Source organism: Ovis aries, chromosome 2 (assembly GCF_016772045.2).
Source record: "Ovis aries strain OAR_USU_Benz2616 breed Rambouillet chromosome 2, ARS-UI_Ramb_v3.0, whole genome shotgun sequence".
Classification (NCBI taxonomy): Eukaryota; Metazoa; Chordata; class Mammalia; order Artiodactyla; family Bovidae; genus Ovis; species Ovis aries.
In genome coordinates, this window is record NC_056055.1 from 4,175,447 (window position 1) to 4,190,694 (window position 15,248).

General features: G+C 44.6%; 1 protein-coding gene across 1 annotated transcript in view; it reads left to right on the forward strand.

The window, feature by feature from the left end:
• BRINP1 (BMP/retinoic acid inducible neural specific 1) overlaps positions 1 to 15,248 on the forward strand; it is a 200,643-nt gene that overhangs the window by 51,346 nt on the left and 134,049 nt on the right. The window contains exon 2 of the mRNA XM_027964072.3: positions 256 to 523. Within this exon, the coding sequence (XP_027819873.1) occupies positions 306 to 523 (218 nt within the window). The 5' untranslated portion in view covers positions 256 to 305. The remainder of the gene's footprint in view (positions 1 to 255; positions 524 to 15,248) is intronic.

Sequence of the window (15,248 nt, forward strand, 5' to 3'; positions counted from 1 at the left end):
AGCAAATCAGGAGTGCGAGCCCAGATGTCTGTAGACGCCACACTCTTAAGCAGAAACTGCACTGATCTTTGTAAACCCTGACTCAGTCTTCTGATGAGAAGTATTATGATGAAAGTCTGTTAAAAGCATTAAAAAAACTTTTCCTTTGTCTCTCTCTCTCTTTTCTGTATATTTTTGCTTCCCCTCTCCACCTTTCCTCTCCCTCTCTCTCTCTTCCTCTTTCTTCCTGTCTCTTTTCTATTCCTTTCTTCACAGGACTCCACAGAATGGAGCAAGAATGAGAGGAAAAAGGCCGGCAGAAAAGCATGAACTGGAGGTTTGTTGAGCTCCTCTACTTCCTGTTTGTATGGGGCCGTATCTCAGTGCAGCCCTCCCACCAGGAACCAGCTGCAACAGACCAACATGTCTCCAAGGAATTTGATTGGCTTATTTCAGACAGGGGGCCTTTCCACCACTCCAGGAGCTACCTATCCTTTGTGGAAAGACACCGTCAAGGATTTACAACCAGATATAAAATATACAGGTAAGAGCTGGGCTAAGCTCACCCTTGCCTTTAATTCGTTGAGCGCTTTGGGGGGTCCTGCTTTGGCCTGGGCCTTGTGGTGTGGAGGAGTATCTGGGCCCAGACTGCTAAATACTTGCTCATTATTTATTAATTTACTTAGTTTTCTGTTTATTCATTTATCTGTTTCATTACAGTGTGCAAGGGATTGTCGGTGACAAATTAGAGTAATTTATTTTTGAGTACTTAAAGTGTGCTGGGCCTAGTGCTTAGTCCTTTGTCTGCATCCTCTCTTTAAACCTTACAGTAACATCAGAGATAGCATCTGTTTATTTTCTCCACTTTATATAGAAGGGCTAGCTGGGCTTTCACTAGGTGAAATAACTTTTCCAAAGTCACACAGTCAGTGAGTGGTAGGACTAGGATTCCAACCCTTCTTTATGTGTCTCCACAGTCGCAGACAGTAATTTTAGTCAGTTACATCAGGTGTAAGCTGCCGTGTTTTACAGATACTAGTAATATTCCAGATATCTTACCCAAACATATTCATACATTTGGAAACCAATAGGAACATTCAATGAACAACTCTTTCTTGAGCAAGTCTGAACTGGTCTTTGGCCTGTTGGAATCCTACTCATTCCCAAAGGACTTAGCCCAGTGTTCTTCTTCTTTGAAACCATCTTATAGACGCTCTGCATCCCACTTGATCCGTCTCTCTTTGATATTTCCACAGCTCTCTATGCTTATGCCTCTTTAATTGTCAACCATTTGGAGTTGGAGTGTATTCTTGTATTTCTTTCTCACCTAACTTGAAACTCCGTGAGGCCAGGACTTACATATAATTCATTTCTAGATCCCCAGAGTGAGGTTTTATTTTCTGCCTTGTATCGTAAGCACACAAAAAAATGTTGTGGACTAAAATAAATTGAAGAATGCAGAAAACTCTCTAGAGCTGGAGTCTTCAAGATGGAGGAAGAAAGTCAGGGCCTAACACTTCTGGGCCCCTTCAAGCAGGGGAGCGAGGATGCACACGTGGTGGAGGAAAGATACTAACCCGCAGCTGGGAAGCCGTGAAGTCAGGCCTTGTGTCCACGGTGCATCTGACATGAACGTGGGCACGTCTCCTCTGAGCCTCATGTGTCATGGGTGATTCATGAATCTGCGACCAGCTGCAGATGGCTGTGACTCCGTGCTGAATATTCAAATCTGCGTTTGAAAGGTGGCCCTTAATGAGAGAAAGTTTACATCTGCCCCTGCGTTCAGATTTCACCTATGCTTTTGTTTGGATTCCACTGCTCAAACAAAAATCTGCAGTCATCCAATGAGCTGGTTTCTAAGATGCTTTCCAAAAGCTCTGAAATTAAGTATAAAAGATTGAACCAAGGTCACGTGGTTAATTAAATGATGGAGTTTAAATCCAGAAGTCAGGCCCCTGGTCATCTAGTTGTTTCTTTCTTCCTTTATTTAATCCTCACATAATTAATAAGCACCAGCTAGAGGCCCAGAAACTGTGTTTAAGGCCGGTGACACAGTGGTGAGTAAAGCAAACGTGGGCCTTGTGCTCAAAAGAGCACATTAATTAGACACACGAACACACATACACACACACACACACACAGTATAAGTGCTGCAAAAGGAAAAGGGCAGGATAGGCATATGTGGGGGATGATGAACAATGATGTGGGAGACTATTACATGCAAAGATTGGGTGAGGCTCCTGTTGCAGTCTTCACCTGGACACACATGCAGGTAGGCACCCAGAGGTCCGCGTGCCCTTCTAGACCAGGTTTAGACCAGAACAAAAGCCAGCCCAGATGTGCTCACCGGGCCTGTTGCCAGTTGGCACTTTCTCTTCACTGCTTTGTTGAGACACTAAGGTATGTCCGCAGGTGATTCCCAGAGTGTCTCCCTTGTGCTAACGTGGACACAGCACGTTAGAAACTTGATGTTTGCATCATGAAGGAAAGACTTTACTTCCAGCTTGTGCCATCTTGTCTGAGGCTACAGAGCCAGCCTCTCTGAAATGTCCTAGACCTCAAGCTTTGTCCAGTCCACCCGACCTTAGAATCCAGGCTAGAACCCAGGGTGACCTGAGAGCTTCAGAAGGAACCTGCTCTCCTCAGTTGAGTGGGTTAAGGCCATCTGCATCCTCATGCTTATGCAGAGGGTGACTTCAGCCCTTGGCGTCCTGGTGGGGAGTCAGCGCCACTGGCAAGGATGAGAGCCTTTCAAATTAAATCCCAGCAGAAGTCCTCTCTCCTGTTGCTTCACAAGCTGAGCTGTAATCTGTGCACACACAGTTGTTTGGGTGCACAAGGTTCCTGCTCTGTCACGCCTAAGTCTGAGCTGACGCGCGGAGGCTGGGGAGTTTTCTGCTCTTGAATCTGCCAGTGCACAGCAGCAGCATCCTCCATCCTAGAGGCAGAGGACCTGGGTGCTGGCTCAGCCCACCCACCTCCCCCAGGTATGATTTTGGCTAAGAAATGGAACTCCTCTGAGTTTCTGTTTTTTCATCTGTAAAATGGGAGTGTTCACTAAGATGATCTCCAAGGTCCTTCCCTTCTCTGAAATTCTGTGACTCCAGAAAATGTCATTTGGAAATACCATGGAAGATCGGAGAGGACTCTGAACTTGGAGCCTGCAGACTCGTTGGACCCACTTTCTTCATTCTGGGCATGTATGTTCATGCCTCATTCACTCATGCTTCCATCTAGTCCTCTAGACTTTCATATCAACTGTATTCTGTAAGCCGTGCTGTGGTTTGGTAATACAGAGATGACCAACAGAAAACAGCAAAGCACGCACGCACGCGCGCACACATACACACACCCCCCACAACAACAAAGCTCATACACACACACACACACACACCACCACCACAACAAAGCTCATACACACACACACACACACACACAACAACAAAGCTCATGCACACACACACACACCCCCCACAACAACAAAGCTCGTGCACACAAACACATTCCACAACAACAAAGCTCACACACACACACACACACCCCACAAAAACAAAGCTCGTGTACACACACACACACACCACCACAACAACAAAGCTTGTGCACACACACACACACACACACCCCACAACAACAAAGCTCATACACACACACACACACACCCATAACAACAAAGTTCGTGCACACAAACACATTCCACAACAACAAAGCTCACACACACACACACACACACACCCCACAAAAACAAAGCTCGTGTACACACACACACACATCCCACAACAACAAAACTCACACACGCACACACATCCCACAACAGCAAAGCTCACACACACACACACACACACATCCCACAACAACAAAGTTCACACACACATACACGCACACACACACATCCCACAACAACAAAGCTTGCACACACACACATCCTACAACAAAGCTCGTACACACACACACACACACCCCACAACAACAAAGCTTGTGCACACACACACACACATCCCACAACAACAAAGTTCACACACACACCCCCCCACAACAGCAAAGCTCACACACACACACACACACACCCCACAACAACAAAGTTCACACACATACACGCACACATACACATCCCACAACAACAAAGCTTGCACACACACACATCCTACAACAAAGCTCACACACACACACACATCCCACAACAGCAAAGCTTGCACACACACACACACACACACACACACATCCCACAACAACAAAGCTCGCACACACACACATCCCACAACAACAAAACTCACACACCACAACAGCAAAGCTCACACACACACATCCCACAACAACAAAGTTCACACACACACACACACATCCCACAACAACAAAGCTCGCACACACACACATCCCACAACAACAAAGCTCGTGCACACCCACACACACATTCCACAGCAAAGCTCACACACGCACACACATCCCACAACAGCAAAGCTCGCACACACACACACATATCCCACAACAAAAAAGCTCACACACACACATGCACACACATGCACACACATATCCCACAACAAAGCTCACACACACACACACACACACATCCCACAACAACAAAGCTCGCACACACACATCCCACAAGAAAGCTCACACAAACACATCCCACAACAACAAAGCTTGCACACACACACACATCCCACAACAACAAAGCTCACACACACACTCACTCACATCCCACAACAGCAAAGCTCACACACACACACACATCCCACAACAGCAAAGCTCATACACACACACACACATCCCACAACAGCAAAGCTCATACACACACACACACACACACATCCCACAACAACAAAGCACTCTCTCTCACACACACACACACACACACACACACACACACACACCCCACAACCTGCAGTGTCCATTCGCTCCTTCACCAAGCTCAGAGTTTGGGGTGGAAGACTGTCAGGAAGAAAGAGTGGATAAGCAAGCAATTACCGTTCCATGGAGAGGTATGAGGAAGTAGCCACTCAGATGCTCAATATTCTCCTCTGTAGAAAGTGATGATGATGTCTGTCCTACCTACGGAGTCAAATGAGATGAACCTGGTGTGAGATGCTTTGTAAAATTTAAATTTTCTTGTATCTGGGAAATTTTTTCATTAATGTTTGAAATCATCATTCGAAGACAGTCATTCAGTTTGACTTTCTGGGAAGCCCATACATATATTAGTTGTTAAATACTCACCTTCATTCTGTGAGGGAAATAGCAGCATATTACAAATGAGAACACCAAGTCATCAGGAGGTTAAGGAGATTGCCCATGTCACTCACCAGGGAAGTGGCCAAGCTAGGAATCAAAAATAGGCTTCTGAGACTCCACAAGTTGGGAGTCATAACCCTCTCTTAGTTCTTAGTTACCTAGCATTTGACCAAATACCCAGAGACTTCCTTTAATCACGGACAAGTTGCAACCTCTTGGAGACTCAATTTTCTCATCTGTAAAATGGAGATAATATTAAATGCTTTATGTAGTTGTGGCTGGAAATAATTTAGGGGTCAGTCATGAAGACCTTGGAATGTTGCAGGAGCTACATCAGACAGCTGATGGTATTGCTAGAAATGATTTCTTCTCGTGGTAATTATTTTTTAATTAATTAATTTTTAATTGGAGTCTGATTGCCTTACAATATTGTGTTGGTTTCTGCCATCTATCATCATGGATCAGCCGTAGGTATATGTATGTCCCCTCCCTCTTGAACCTCCCTTCCGCCTTCCCTCTTGGTAATTTAAAAGTCAGTTTTGTCTGAAGAGTGTTTCCTATGTTTCCACTGCTTCTTTGCATTGTGTTTTTCTGTTTATCTTTTCTTGATTTTGAGATTGTGAGTAGTTGCTGTAAATTTGGCAGTTATTTCACAGGTGGATTTAAAAGGAAAATTGTGGTACCCTTTGTAAGCTTTGGTTTGGGATGGTCAAGGCAGGTGAGGGAGACACTGATAGTGGTGGCCACTTTGCCGCAAGACGTGGTTTCATAATGAGTGGCTTTCCCTACAGGGTTCAGAGCAAGTGGTTTGTGGTTTATGGTGTACGTTCCTTTGAGCCTTAAGTAAGTACCTGAAAGTTGAATGTAAATCAAGTCATTGTAAACCAGGTCTGATTGCCCAGCCGTCTTGCTCATTTATCAGAGTTGGGTGAATTGTCCTTCTAATCCACCATCTTAAAGGTTGCTTCATGTATTTATGAAAATGTCTCTAGTAGGTTTCCTGGAAGAGCAGCTTCACTCAGTGAATGGAGCTGGGGCTGGGTGGATGGTTCTGCTAAGCTGAATGAGCTGTGGTCATTGTCCAGAAATCATTCAAGAGTATGTAATGGACACCAGTTCAGTTCAGTTCAGTTCAGTCGCTCAGTCGTGTCTGACTCTTTGCAACCCCATGAATCACAGCACGCCAGGCCTCCCTGTCCATCACCATCTCCTGGAGTTCACTCAGACTCACGTCCATCAAGTCTGATGCCATCCAGCCATCTCATCCTCAGTCGTCCCCTTCTCTTCCTGCCCCCAATCCCTCCCAGCATCAGAGTCTTTTCCAATGAGTCAACTCTTCACATGAGGTGGCCAAAGTACTGGAGTTTCAGCTTTAGCATCATTCCTTCCAAAGAAATCCCAGGGTTGATCTCCTTCAGAATGGACTGGTTGGATCTCCTTGCAGTCCAAGGGACTCACAAGAGTCTTCTCCAACACCACAGTTCAAAAGCATCAATTCTTCGGCACTCAGCCTTCTTCACAGTCCAACTCTCACATCCATACATGACCACAGGAAAAACCATAGCCTTGACTAGACAGACCTTAGTCGGCAAAGTAATGTCTCTGCTTTTGAATATACACTATCTAGGTTGGTCATAACTTTTCTTCCAAGGAGTAAGCGTCTTTTAATTTCATGGCTGCAATCACCATCTGCAGTGATTTTGGAACCCCCCAAAATAAAGTCTGACACTGTTTCCACTGTTTCCCCATCTATTTCCCATGAAGTGATGGGACCAGATGCCATGATCTTCGTTTTCTGAATGTTGAGCTTTAAGCCAACATTGTTGCTCTCCTCTTTCACTTTCATCAAGAGGCTCCTTAGCTCCTCTTCACTTTCTGCCATAAGGGTGGTGTCATCTGCATATCTGAGGTTCTTGATATTTCTCCCGGCAATCTTGATTCCAGCTTGTGTTTCTTCCAGTCCAGCGTTTCTCATGATGTACTCTGCATAGAAGTTAAACAAGCAGGGTGACAATATGCAGCCTTGACATACTCCTTTTCCTATTTGGAACCAGTCTGTTGTTCCATGCCCAGTTCTAACTGTTGCTTCCTGACCTGCATACAGATTTCTCAAGAGGCAGGTCAGGTGGTCTGTATTCCCATCTCTTGAAGAATTGTCCACAGATTATTGTGATCCACACAGTCAAAGGCTTTGGCATAGTCAATAAAGCAGAAATAGATGTTTTTCTGGAACTCTCTTGCTTTTTCCATGATCCAGTGGATGTTGGCAATTTGATCTCTGGTTCCTCTGCTTTTTCTGAAACCAGCTTGAACATCAGGGAGTTCACAGTTCATGTATTGCTGAAGCCTAGCTTGGAGAATTTTGAGCATTACTTTACTAGTGTGTGAGATGAGTGCAATTATGCAGTAGTTTGAGCATTCTTTGGCATTGCCTTTCTTTGGGATTGGAATGAAAACTGACCTTTTCCAGTCCTGAGGCCACTGCTAAGTTTTCCAAATTTGCTGGCATATTGAGTGCATCACTTTCACAGCATCATCTTTCAGAATTTGAAACAGCTCAACTAGAATTCCATCACCTCCACTAGCTTTGTTTGTAGTGATGCTTTCTAAGGCCCTCTTGACTTCACTTTCTAAGATGTCTGACTCTAGATTAGTGATCACATCATCATGATTATCTGGGTCGTGAAGATCTTTTTTGTACAGTTCTTCCGTGTATTCTTGCCACCTCTTCTTAATATCTTCTGCTTCTGTTAGGTCCATACCATTTCTGTCCTTTATCGAGCCCATCTTTGCATGTAATGTTCCCTTGGTATCTCTAATTTTCTTAAAGAGATCTCTAGTCTTTCCCATTCTGTTGTTTTCCTCAATTTCTTTGCATTGATCTCTGAAGAAGGCTTTCTTATCTCTTCTTGTTATTCTTTGGAACTCTGCATTCAGGTGCTTATATCTTTCCTTTTCTCCTTTGCTTTTCACCTCTCTTCTTTTCGCAGCTATTTGTAAGGCCTCCCCAGATAGCCATTTTGCTTTTTTGCATTTGTTTTCCATGGGGATGGTCTTGATCCCTGTCTCCTGTGTACAATGTCACAAACCTCATTTCATGGTTCATCAGGCACTCTATCTATCAGATCTAGACCCTTAAATCTATTTCTCACTTCCACTGTAGAATCATAAGGGATTTGATTTAGGTCGTACCTGAATGGTCTAGTGGTTTTCCCTACTTTCTTCAATTTGAGTCTAAATTTGGTAATAAGGAGTTCATGATTTGAGCCACAGTCAGCTCCTGGTCTCATTTTTGTTGACTGTATAGAGGTTCTCCATCTTTGGCTGCAAAGAATATAATCAATCTGATTTCAGTGTTGACCATCTGGTGATATCCATGAGTAGAGTCTTCTCTTGTGTTGTTGGAAGAGGGTGTTTGCTATGACCAGTGCATTTTCTTGGCAAAACTCTATTAGTCTTTGCCCTGCTTCATTCCACATTCCAAGGCCAAATTTGCCTGTTACTCCAGGTGTTTCTTGACTTCCTACTTTTGCATTCCAGTCCCCTAGAATGAAAAGGACATCTTTTTTTGTGTGTTAGTTCTAAAAGGTCTTGTAGGTCTTCATAAAACTGTTCAACTTCAGTTTCTTCAGCATTACTGGTTGGGGCATAGACTTGGATAACTGTGATGTTGAATGGTTTGCCTTGGAGACGAACAGAGATCATTCTGTCGTTTTTGAGACTGCATCCAAGTACTGTATTTTGGACTCTTTTGTTAACCATGATGGCTACTCCATTTCTTCTGAGGGATTCCTGCCCACAGTAGTAGATATAATGGTCATCTGAGTTAAATTCACCCATTCCAGTCCATTTTAGTTCTCTGATTCCTAGAATGTCAATTGTTCACCCTTGCCATCTCTTGTTTGACCACTTCCGATTTGCCTTGATTCATGGACCTGACAATCCAGGTTCCTATGCAATATTGCTCTTTACAGCATCGAACCTTGCTTCTATCACCAGTCACATCCGCAGCTGGGTATTGTTTTTGCTTTGGCTCCATCCCTTCATTCTTTCTGGAGTTATTTCTCCACTGATCTCCAGTAGCATATTGGGCACCTAATGATCTGGGGAGTTCCTCTTTTGGTATCCTTATCATTTTGCCTTTTCATACTGTTCATGGAGTTCTCAAGGCAAGAATACTGAAGTGGCTTGCCAAGGTTTGCCAAATGCCATGCCCTGGGGAGTTGATGATATGTGAGGCAGACAGGTCTGTCCTTTAGAGGAGCTCACAGAAATGGGAGGGTGAGAGCGAGGTCCACCGTGGCACCACTGAGGGTGCTTGCAGTTGAAAGGAGACCCCCAACCTCTGGACTCTAGATCTAGTCTTGGTATCATGTGGTCCAAGGGTTCTATTTCTATTAGAGTGACTCCAGATTAGTCTAAATCAGCATTTCTCACATGGAATTGGAGTTCAGTGTGATTTTAAAAAGCATTTTCTGGGGAGAAAATAATCCATAGTCAAATAAATAATAATAAAAACAGCAATAAGAGTCAGTTGCTAACTTTGGGCTTCCCACATGGCACAGTGGTAAAGAGTCTCCTGCCAATCCAGGAGACACAGGAAATGTGAGATCGATCCTTGGGTCTTAAAGACCCCCTGGAGTAGGAAATGGCAATGGGCTCCAGTGTTCTTTCCTGGAAAATCCCACGGACAGAGGAGCCTGTCGGGCTACAGTCCATGGGATCACAAAGAGTGGGACACGAGTGAGCACACAGGCAGCACCTAAAGCGTGTGTGCCCATGTCTAGCGTGGACACAGGGTATAAATCATTGCAACAGACTGGTCCTCATAGCAATCCTATGCTCAGGCAGTTACATTTGCATAACTTGCCCAAGAAAAGAGTTTCTTCATGGTAGAGTAGAGTATCAGAAGCAAGCAGATTCTAGATCCTGTGTGTCTGACCATGCTATGCAGCCTCCCAGATCACATAAATATGTTTGTTTGGAAAACCAACAACGTTATATAGGCTTCCTGACCACAGGGCTTTTCAAGATCTTTCCTAGACTGTTCAACAGAGTTTAACCAAACCTCTTTGGCCCTCCAGCCTCTTTTTCTCAGAGAGATTAAAGTTCAAGTGAGCAGGCTTAAAGAGTCACTGACTCTGGCTGGCTTTGGCAGCTGAGTGTTGTTTCCCTGGATAGCAGCCTGTGTCACAGCCGTCTTAAATGGCAACCCTTCAGTTCACAGAGCTGGCACCCGACTGAGGAAGCCACCCTACATGTTGGGCTTTTTCTTTGAGTACTTTGGTCTACATCTACTTCCTGGTTTATAATTAAAAAAAAAATTAACAGCTTCAGTTTTCCTGTCACAAGTAAATCAAATTTTCTCCTCCTCTTTCTCATTTTTTAAATTCCTGCACTGATATTTCTTATTCCTACATTTGGCATTCCACCCTGTGGAAGGGATATGAAAACTTCAGCCGAGGCCAGAGCCACCATTACATAGGAAGGTGAAGCCTCGGTTTAATATGCAAAGAAGTGGCTACACATCATAATCATCTACAAAGCTTTTAAAAAATTCCCACGCCTGGCTCCCTCTTAAGAAACTTGGATTTATAATTGGTCTAGGACAGACGTGAGAACCACCAACCCAGGGGTGATTTGGCTTCCTAACGGGACATTCAGAAATGTCAGCAGGCATTCCTGGTCATCACCATCGGTTGTGTGGGGTTGCTGCTGGCATCTGATGCGTAGAGACCAGAGATCAGGGATGCTGCTGCACACCCTCCAAGGTAGAGACAGCCCTCTGCAGCGAAGAGTTGTCTGCCTCACAATGCCAGTAACAGAGATGCTGAGAACCTTTGCTCTCGAGCACATATTTGTAGAAAAAAAAAAAAAGAGGAAAAGTAATGGCGGGAAGGATTTTAGAATGAATGTTTTTAGATTTCAGTCAACATGAATTTAGGTTGGAATGGTTGAAATATAGGCACCAGGTAAGGGATTTTTTCCGTATTTTTAGATATGACCTCAGATCAGGGTGGCAATTCATGCATTAAAGAAGGTGAATTGATTTTTGCTTCCTGCTGCAGAGAGGCATCATTTAAGGGAAACTTCTACTTCAGAAATAGACAGCCTCCATTCCTCCAGGAGTTCTGGGGGATTCAGTGAGTTTCTCCTCTGATGATGGTATCCCTTAGGAGGTAGGGTGTTTAGGCACCACTGCCAGGCTCAGATACCCCTGGCCCGAGTCATTAAAAAAAAAAAAAACTTGGAAAAGTGCATTCAGAGATCCCTTTTTTGTTGTTTTTAAGAGTATGCCAAGTGGGCTCAAAAGAAGATGAGACTGGGATGGTGTCCCACATTTGTCGTTGTCAATTTCAGCCACTTAGAAGTTGGCATCACTGGTGAGAATCAATACCCTGTGCCCTTTCCCCCACCTTATCCCTCATTTAATCCAAGTTTCGGCTCAAGCACTCCCTCAGTAGAGAGGGATGAGGTGGGGGATAATCAGCAAACATCTCCTGGGCCACTTGGTGTCAATTCAGAGATAATCTTCTGTGTTGATTATTTAAAATTGATCTTCCACTTCCAAGCCCAATAGCTTTATTGCTACCAAATTGGTACCTTTGCAGCACTTTACCTCCTTGCTCCCATTCCATTACTGAACTAACTTCTGTGAGCTGCTAGGCTTCGTTTGCTGCAATCTCTGCAGAGCAATTGTCCAGCTTCAGTCAGGAGCCATCTCTGAAAATGGATTGGTTTTTACACATGTCCTTGCAGAGGGCAGACTGACATGGAGTCTCTAACTGACATAGATACGGAGATTATGATGACTAGTATGAAGGCAAGCCCTTGGGGCTGCAGACTCTATATCCCAGCCTCTATGCCCCAAATCTTGGCCAGGCGGAGGGGGACTGGATCTGTGATCTGTAGCATCTGCCACTCATTCATTCATTTGAAAAAAATGTTTACCAATCTCCAAATTCCTGCTGACTAGTCCCTACAACAGTTGCCTGGAGATAGGGAAAGACTGAATCCCTGACCTCAGGAACTCAAAACTCTGTTGGGGAGAACTGACTGTTGGGCAGATAACCACAATGCCAGATGCTGAGTTCTGCGGCTGATCAGTACGCTTGGAGCTGTGTTTGTGGTGGGAGGGGAACGTCCCTTGGCATACAGATCATGAATGTGGGAAAGGATGGGGCGGGGAGAGACACATCTAGGCAGTCATCCTATTGAACTCAGGCTTCGAGGAGGATTAGGGCTTTGTGAGAAGGTGGTGGCGAGAAAGCAGCCCAGGAAGGTGGAGTAGCGCCTGCAAAGGCAAGGGGGCAGAAGAAAGTCTGGAATTATGCGTGTGTGGTGTGTGTGTTTTGAGTAGTATAGTAGCCCGCTCTTAGCCAAGGCTTTGGTTTCTGTGGTTTCAGTTACACTCCACTGCTGTCCAGAAGTAGTAAATGGACAATTCCAGGAATAAACAGTTCGAACGTTTTACATGGCCCCCAATTCTGAGTAGCGTGATGAACTCTCACACTGTCCAGCTCTGTCCCTCCCAGGACCTGAATCATCCCTTTGTCCAGTGTATCTCCTCCTGCCATTAGTCAGCAGCCACACTGATTTCCAGATCAACTGTCCTGGGGTCTCAGTGGTGGTATTCAAGTAGCCCTTACTTTATTTAATAATGTCCCCGAAGCGCCAGAGTAGTGATGCTGGCAATTCAGATATGCCAGAGAGAAACGGAAAAGTGCCTTCTTTAAGCGAAAAGGTGAAAGTTCTCCACTTAATAGGGAAAGAAAAAAAGTGTATGCTGAGGTTGCTCAGATCTCTGGCAAGAGTGAATCTTTTCTTTCCGTGCAATTGTGAAGAGGGAAAAAGAAATTCAGGCTAGCTTTGCTGCCACACCTCAGACTGGAGAAGTTATGGCCAAAATCACATACAAGAGCTTCATTAAGGTGGAAAAGGCATTACATTTGTATCATAAGGTGTTTGTAGAGAAAGGAAGGTGAGGGGGAGGGATCACATTTCCATGACTTTATCATAGTATATTGCTATAATTGTTCTATTTATTATTAGGTGCTCTTGTTAATTCCTTACTGTGCCTGATTTATGCACCCAGTTTTATCAAAGGTATGTATGTATAGGAAAAACATATATAGTATATATAGTGTTCAGTACCAAGCACGGTTTCAGACATCTGCTGGAGCTCTTGGAACGTTTCATCCATGGATAAGGTGGGTACTTCTGTAGTGATGATAAGAAATAGTGCTGGGTTAGCAGCTTGGAGCCAACAATGAAAGGAATTTAGGATGGCAAATTGATTTCAGACAACCATCAAACTCCAGTTGTCAGAGTACTAGTACATCTCTTTAGAGCAGTATTTTTTGTTTGTTTCATTTTTACATTCCTTGACCTTACTCCTGCTAAACAATGAATTTTACATTGACACTCAACAGACATAGAGATAAAAAGATACATAATGGAAATGAAAACTCATGAAAAAAGTGCTTAACCTTACTCCATGTAATAGATCCTGATGTCGTATTTCCTATTCTGTTCTAGGATAACTCAGTCCTTTCTGCTTCATTTATTTTTAAAAATACTTGTGTCTACCAACTACACTGATTTCAGCCTCCGCTAATGGGGTGTGCCTTGCAGTTTGAACAGCACTGGCTTTGAGTCTATGTTTGGGTTACATTTTGCTTCAGAGGAAAATTGTACCTAATGTTTGAGAAGCAGATGTTGCTGTGCGTGCAGGTCAGATCCTGGGCCTTGTCTGGGAGGGGTGACAGGACAGCAGTGAACGGTTTGGAGCGGGACACTGGCATACTCTGATCAACATGTAGAAATATTGCTCAGGCTGCAGTGTGAGGAATGCGGGGCAGGGAGGAAGAGAGAAGGGTTAGAGGGCTATGGCAGCAAATGCAAGGGAGAGGAAGAGGGCAGTGGAAGCAAGACAAAGGCAAACAAGGTGAAATTCATGAACTCTCAAGCACCACTCAGATCCATCAGCAAAGCTGCTTGGGACCTTCCTGTCAGGCAGTGCCCTCCCTGGCTGCATCCAGGCTTTTCCCTACTCTGGTTCCTTTCTCAGCCCCCTGTGGCAGGGAGCATTCTCTTCTGTAGAGTTCTCCAGCGGCTAGTACATCTGTGGGTTTTTTATGAAAGGAGCGAGAATGCCCACGCTTCTGCCTCAAGGCTGTTTCTTTATCTCTCAAGGCCTTCCTTCTGGGCATGAGAATTCCTGAGTCTCATTAGCAGTGGTTTCCCAAGCTGGCTTGGAGGAAGGCTTTGCATCCCATCCTTTATATGCCCCTGACTTATCTCTGTAAGCCTTGATGGAAACTTCTAGCTGCAAGTCAGTGTCTAAGCTGACGTGAGCCCTAGCACAGTTGCTAAAGCCTAGTGATGAAGAGCAAGTCTACTTAGGCTCAAGCAGACCTCGGTTCGAATCCTAGCTCTGCCTCTCCCCACCTGTGAGATCTTGACATGTTACTGAAACTCTACGAGCCTCATTTTCTGCACTTGTGGTGGTGGTGGTGGGGGGGTGCTTTCCAATATTGTTGTTAAGAAAATAATGTGTGATCCAGTTTACCAGAGAACAAGTTGTTGAATATTGGTAACTAAGACAAGTTGTTGCTGTTGTTCAGTCGCCAGGTCGTGTCCAGTGCTTTGTGACCCCACTGGCTGCAGGACTCAGTGCTTCCCTGTCCTTCCCTCTCTCCCAGAGCTTGCTCAGACTCATGTCCATCAAGTTGGTGATGCCATCCAACCATCTCGTCCTCTGTCACCACCCATTCCTCCTCCTGCCTTCAATCTCTCCCAGCATCAGGATCTTTTCCAATAAGTTGTCTCTTCGCATCAGGTGGACAAAGTATTGCAGCTTCAGTTCAGCATCACTCCTTCCAATGAATATTCAGGACTCATTTCCTTGAGGATTGATTGGTTTGATCTCCTTGCATTTCCAGGGACTCTGAAGAGTCTTCTCCAGCACCATAATTCAGAAGCATCAATTCTTAAATGCTCAGCCTTCTTTATGGTCCAATTCTCACATCTGGACATGACTA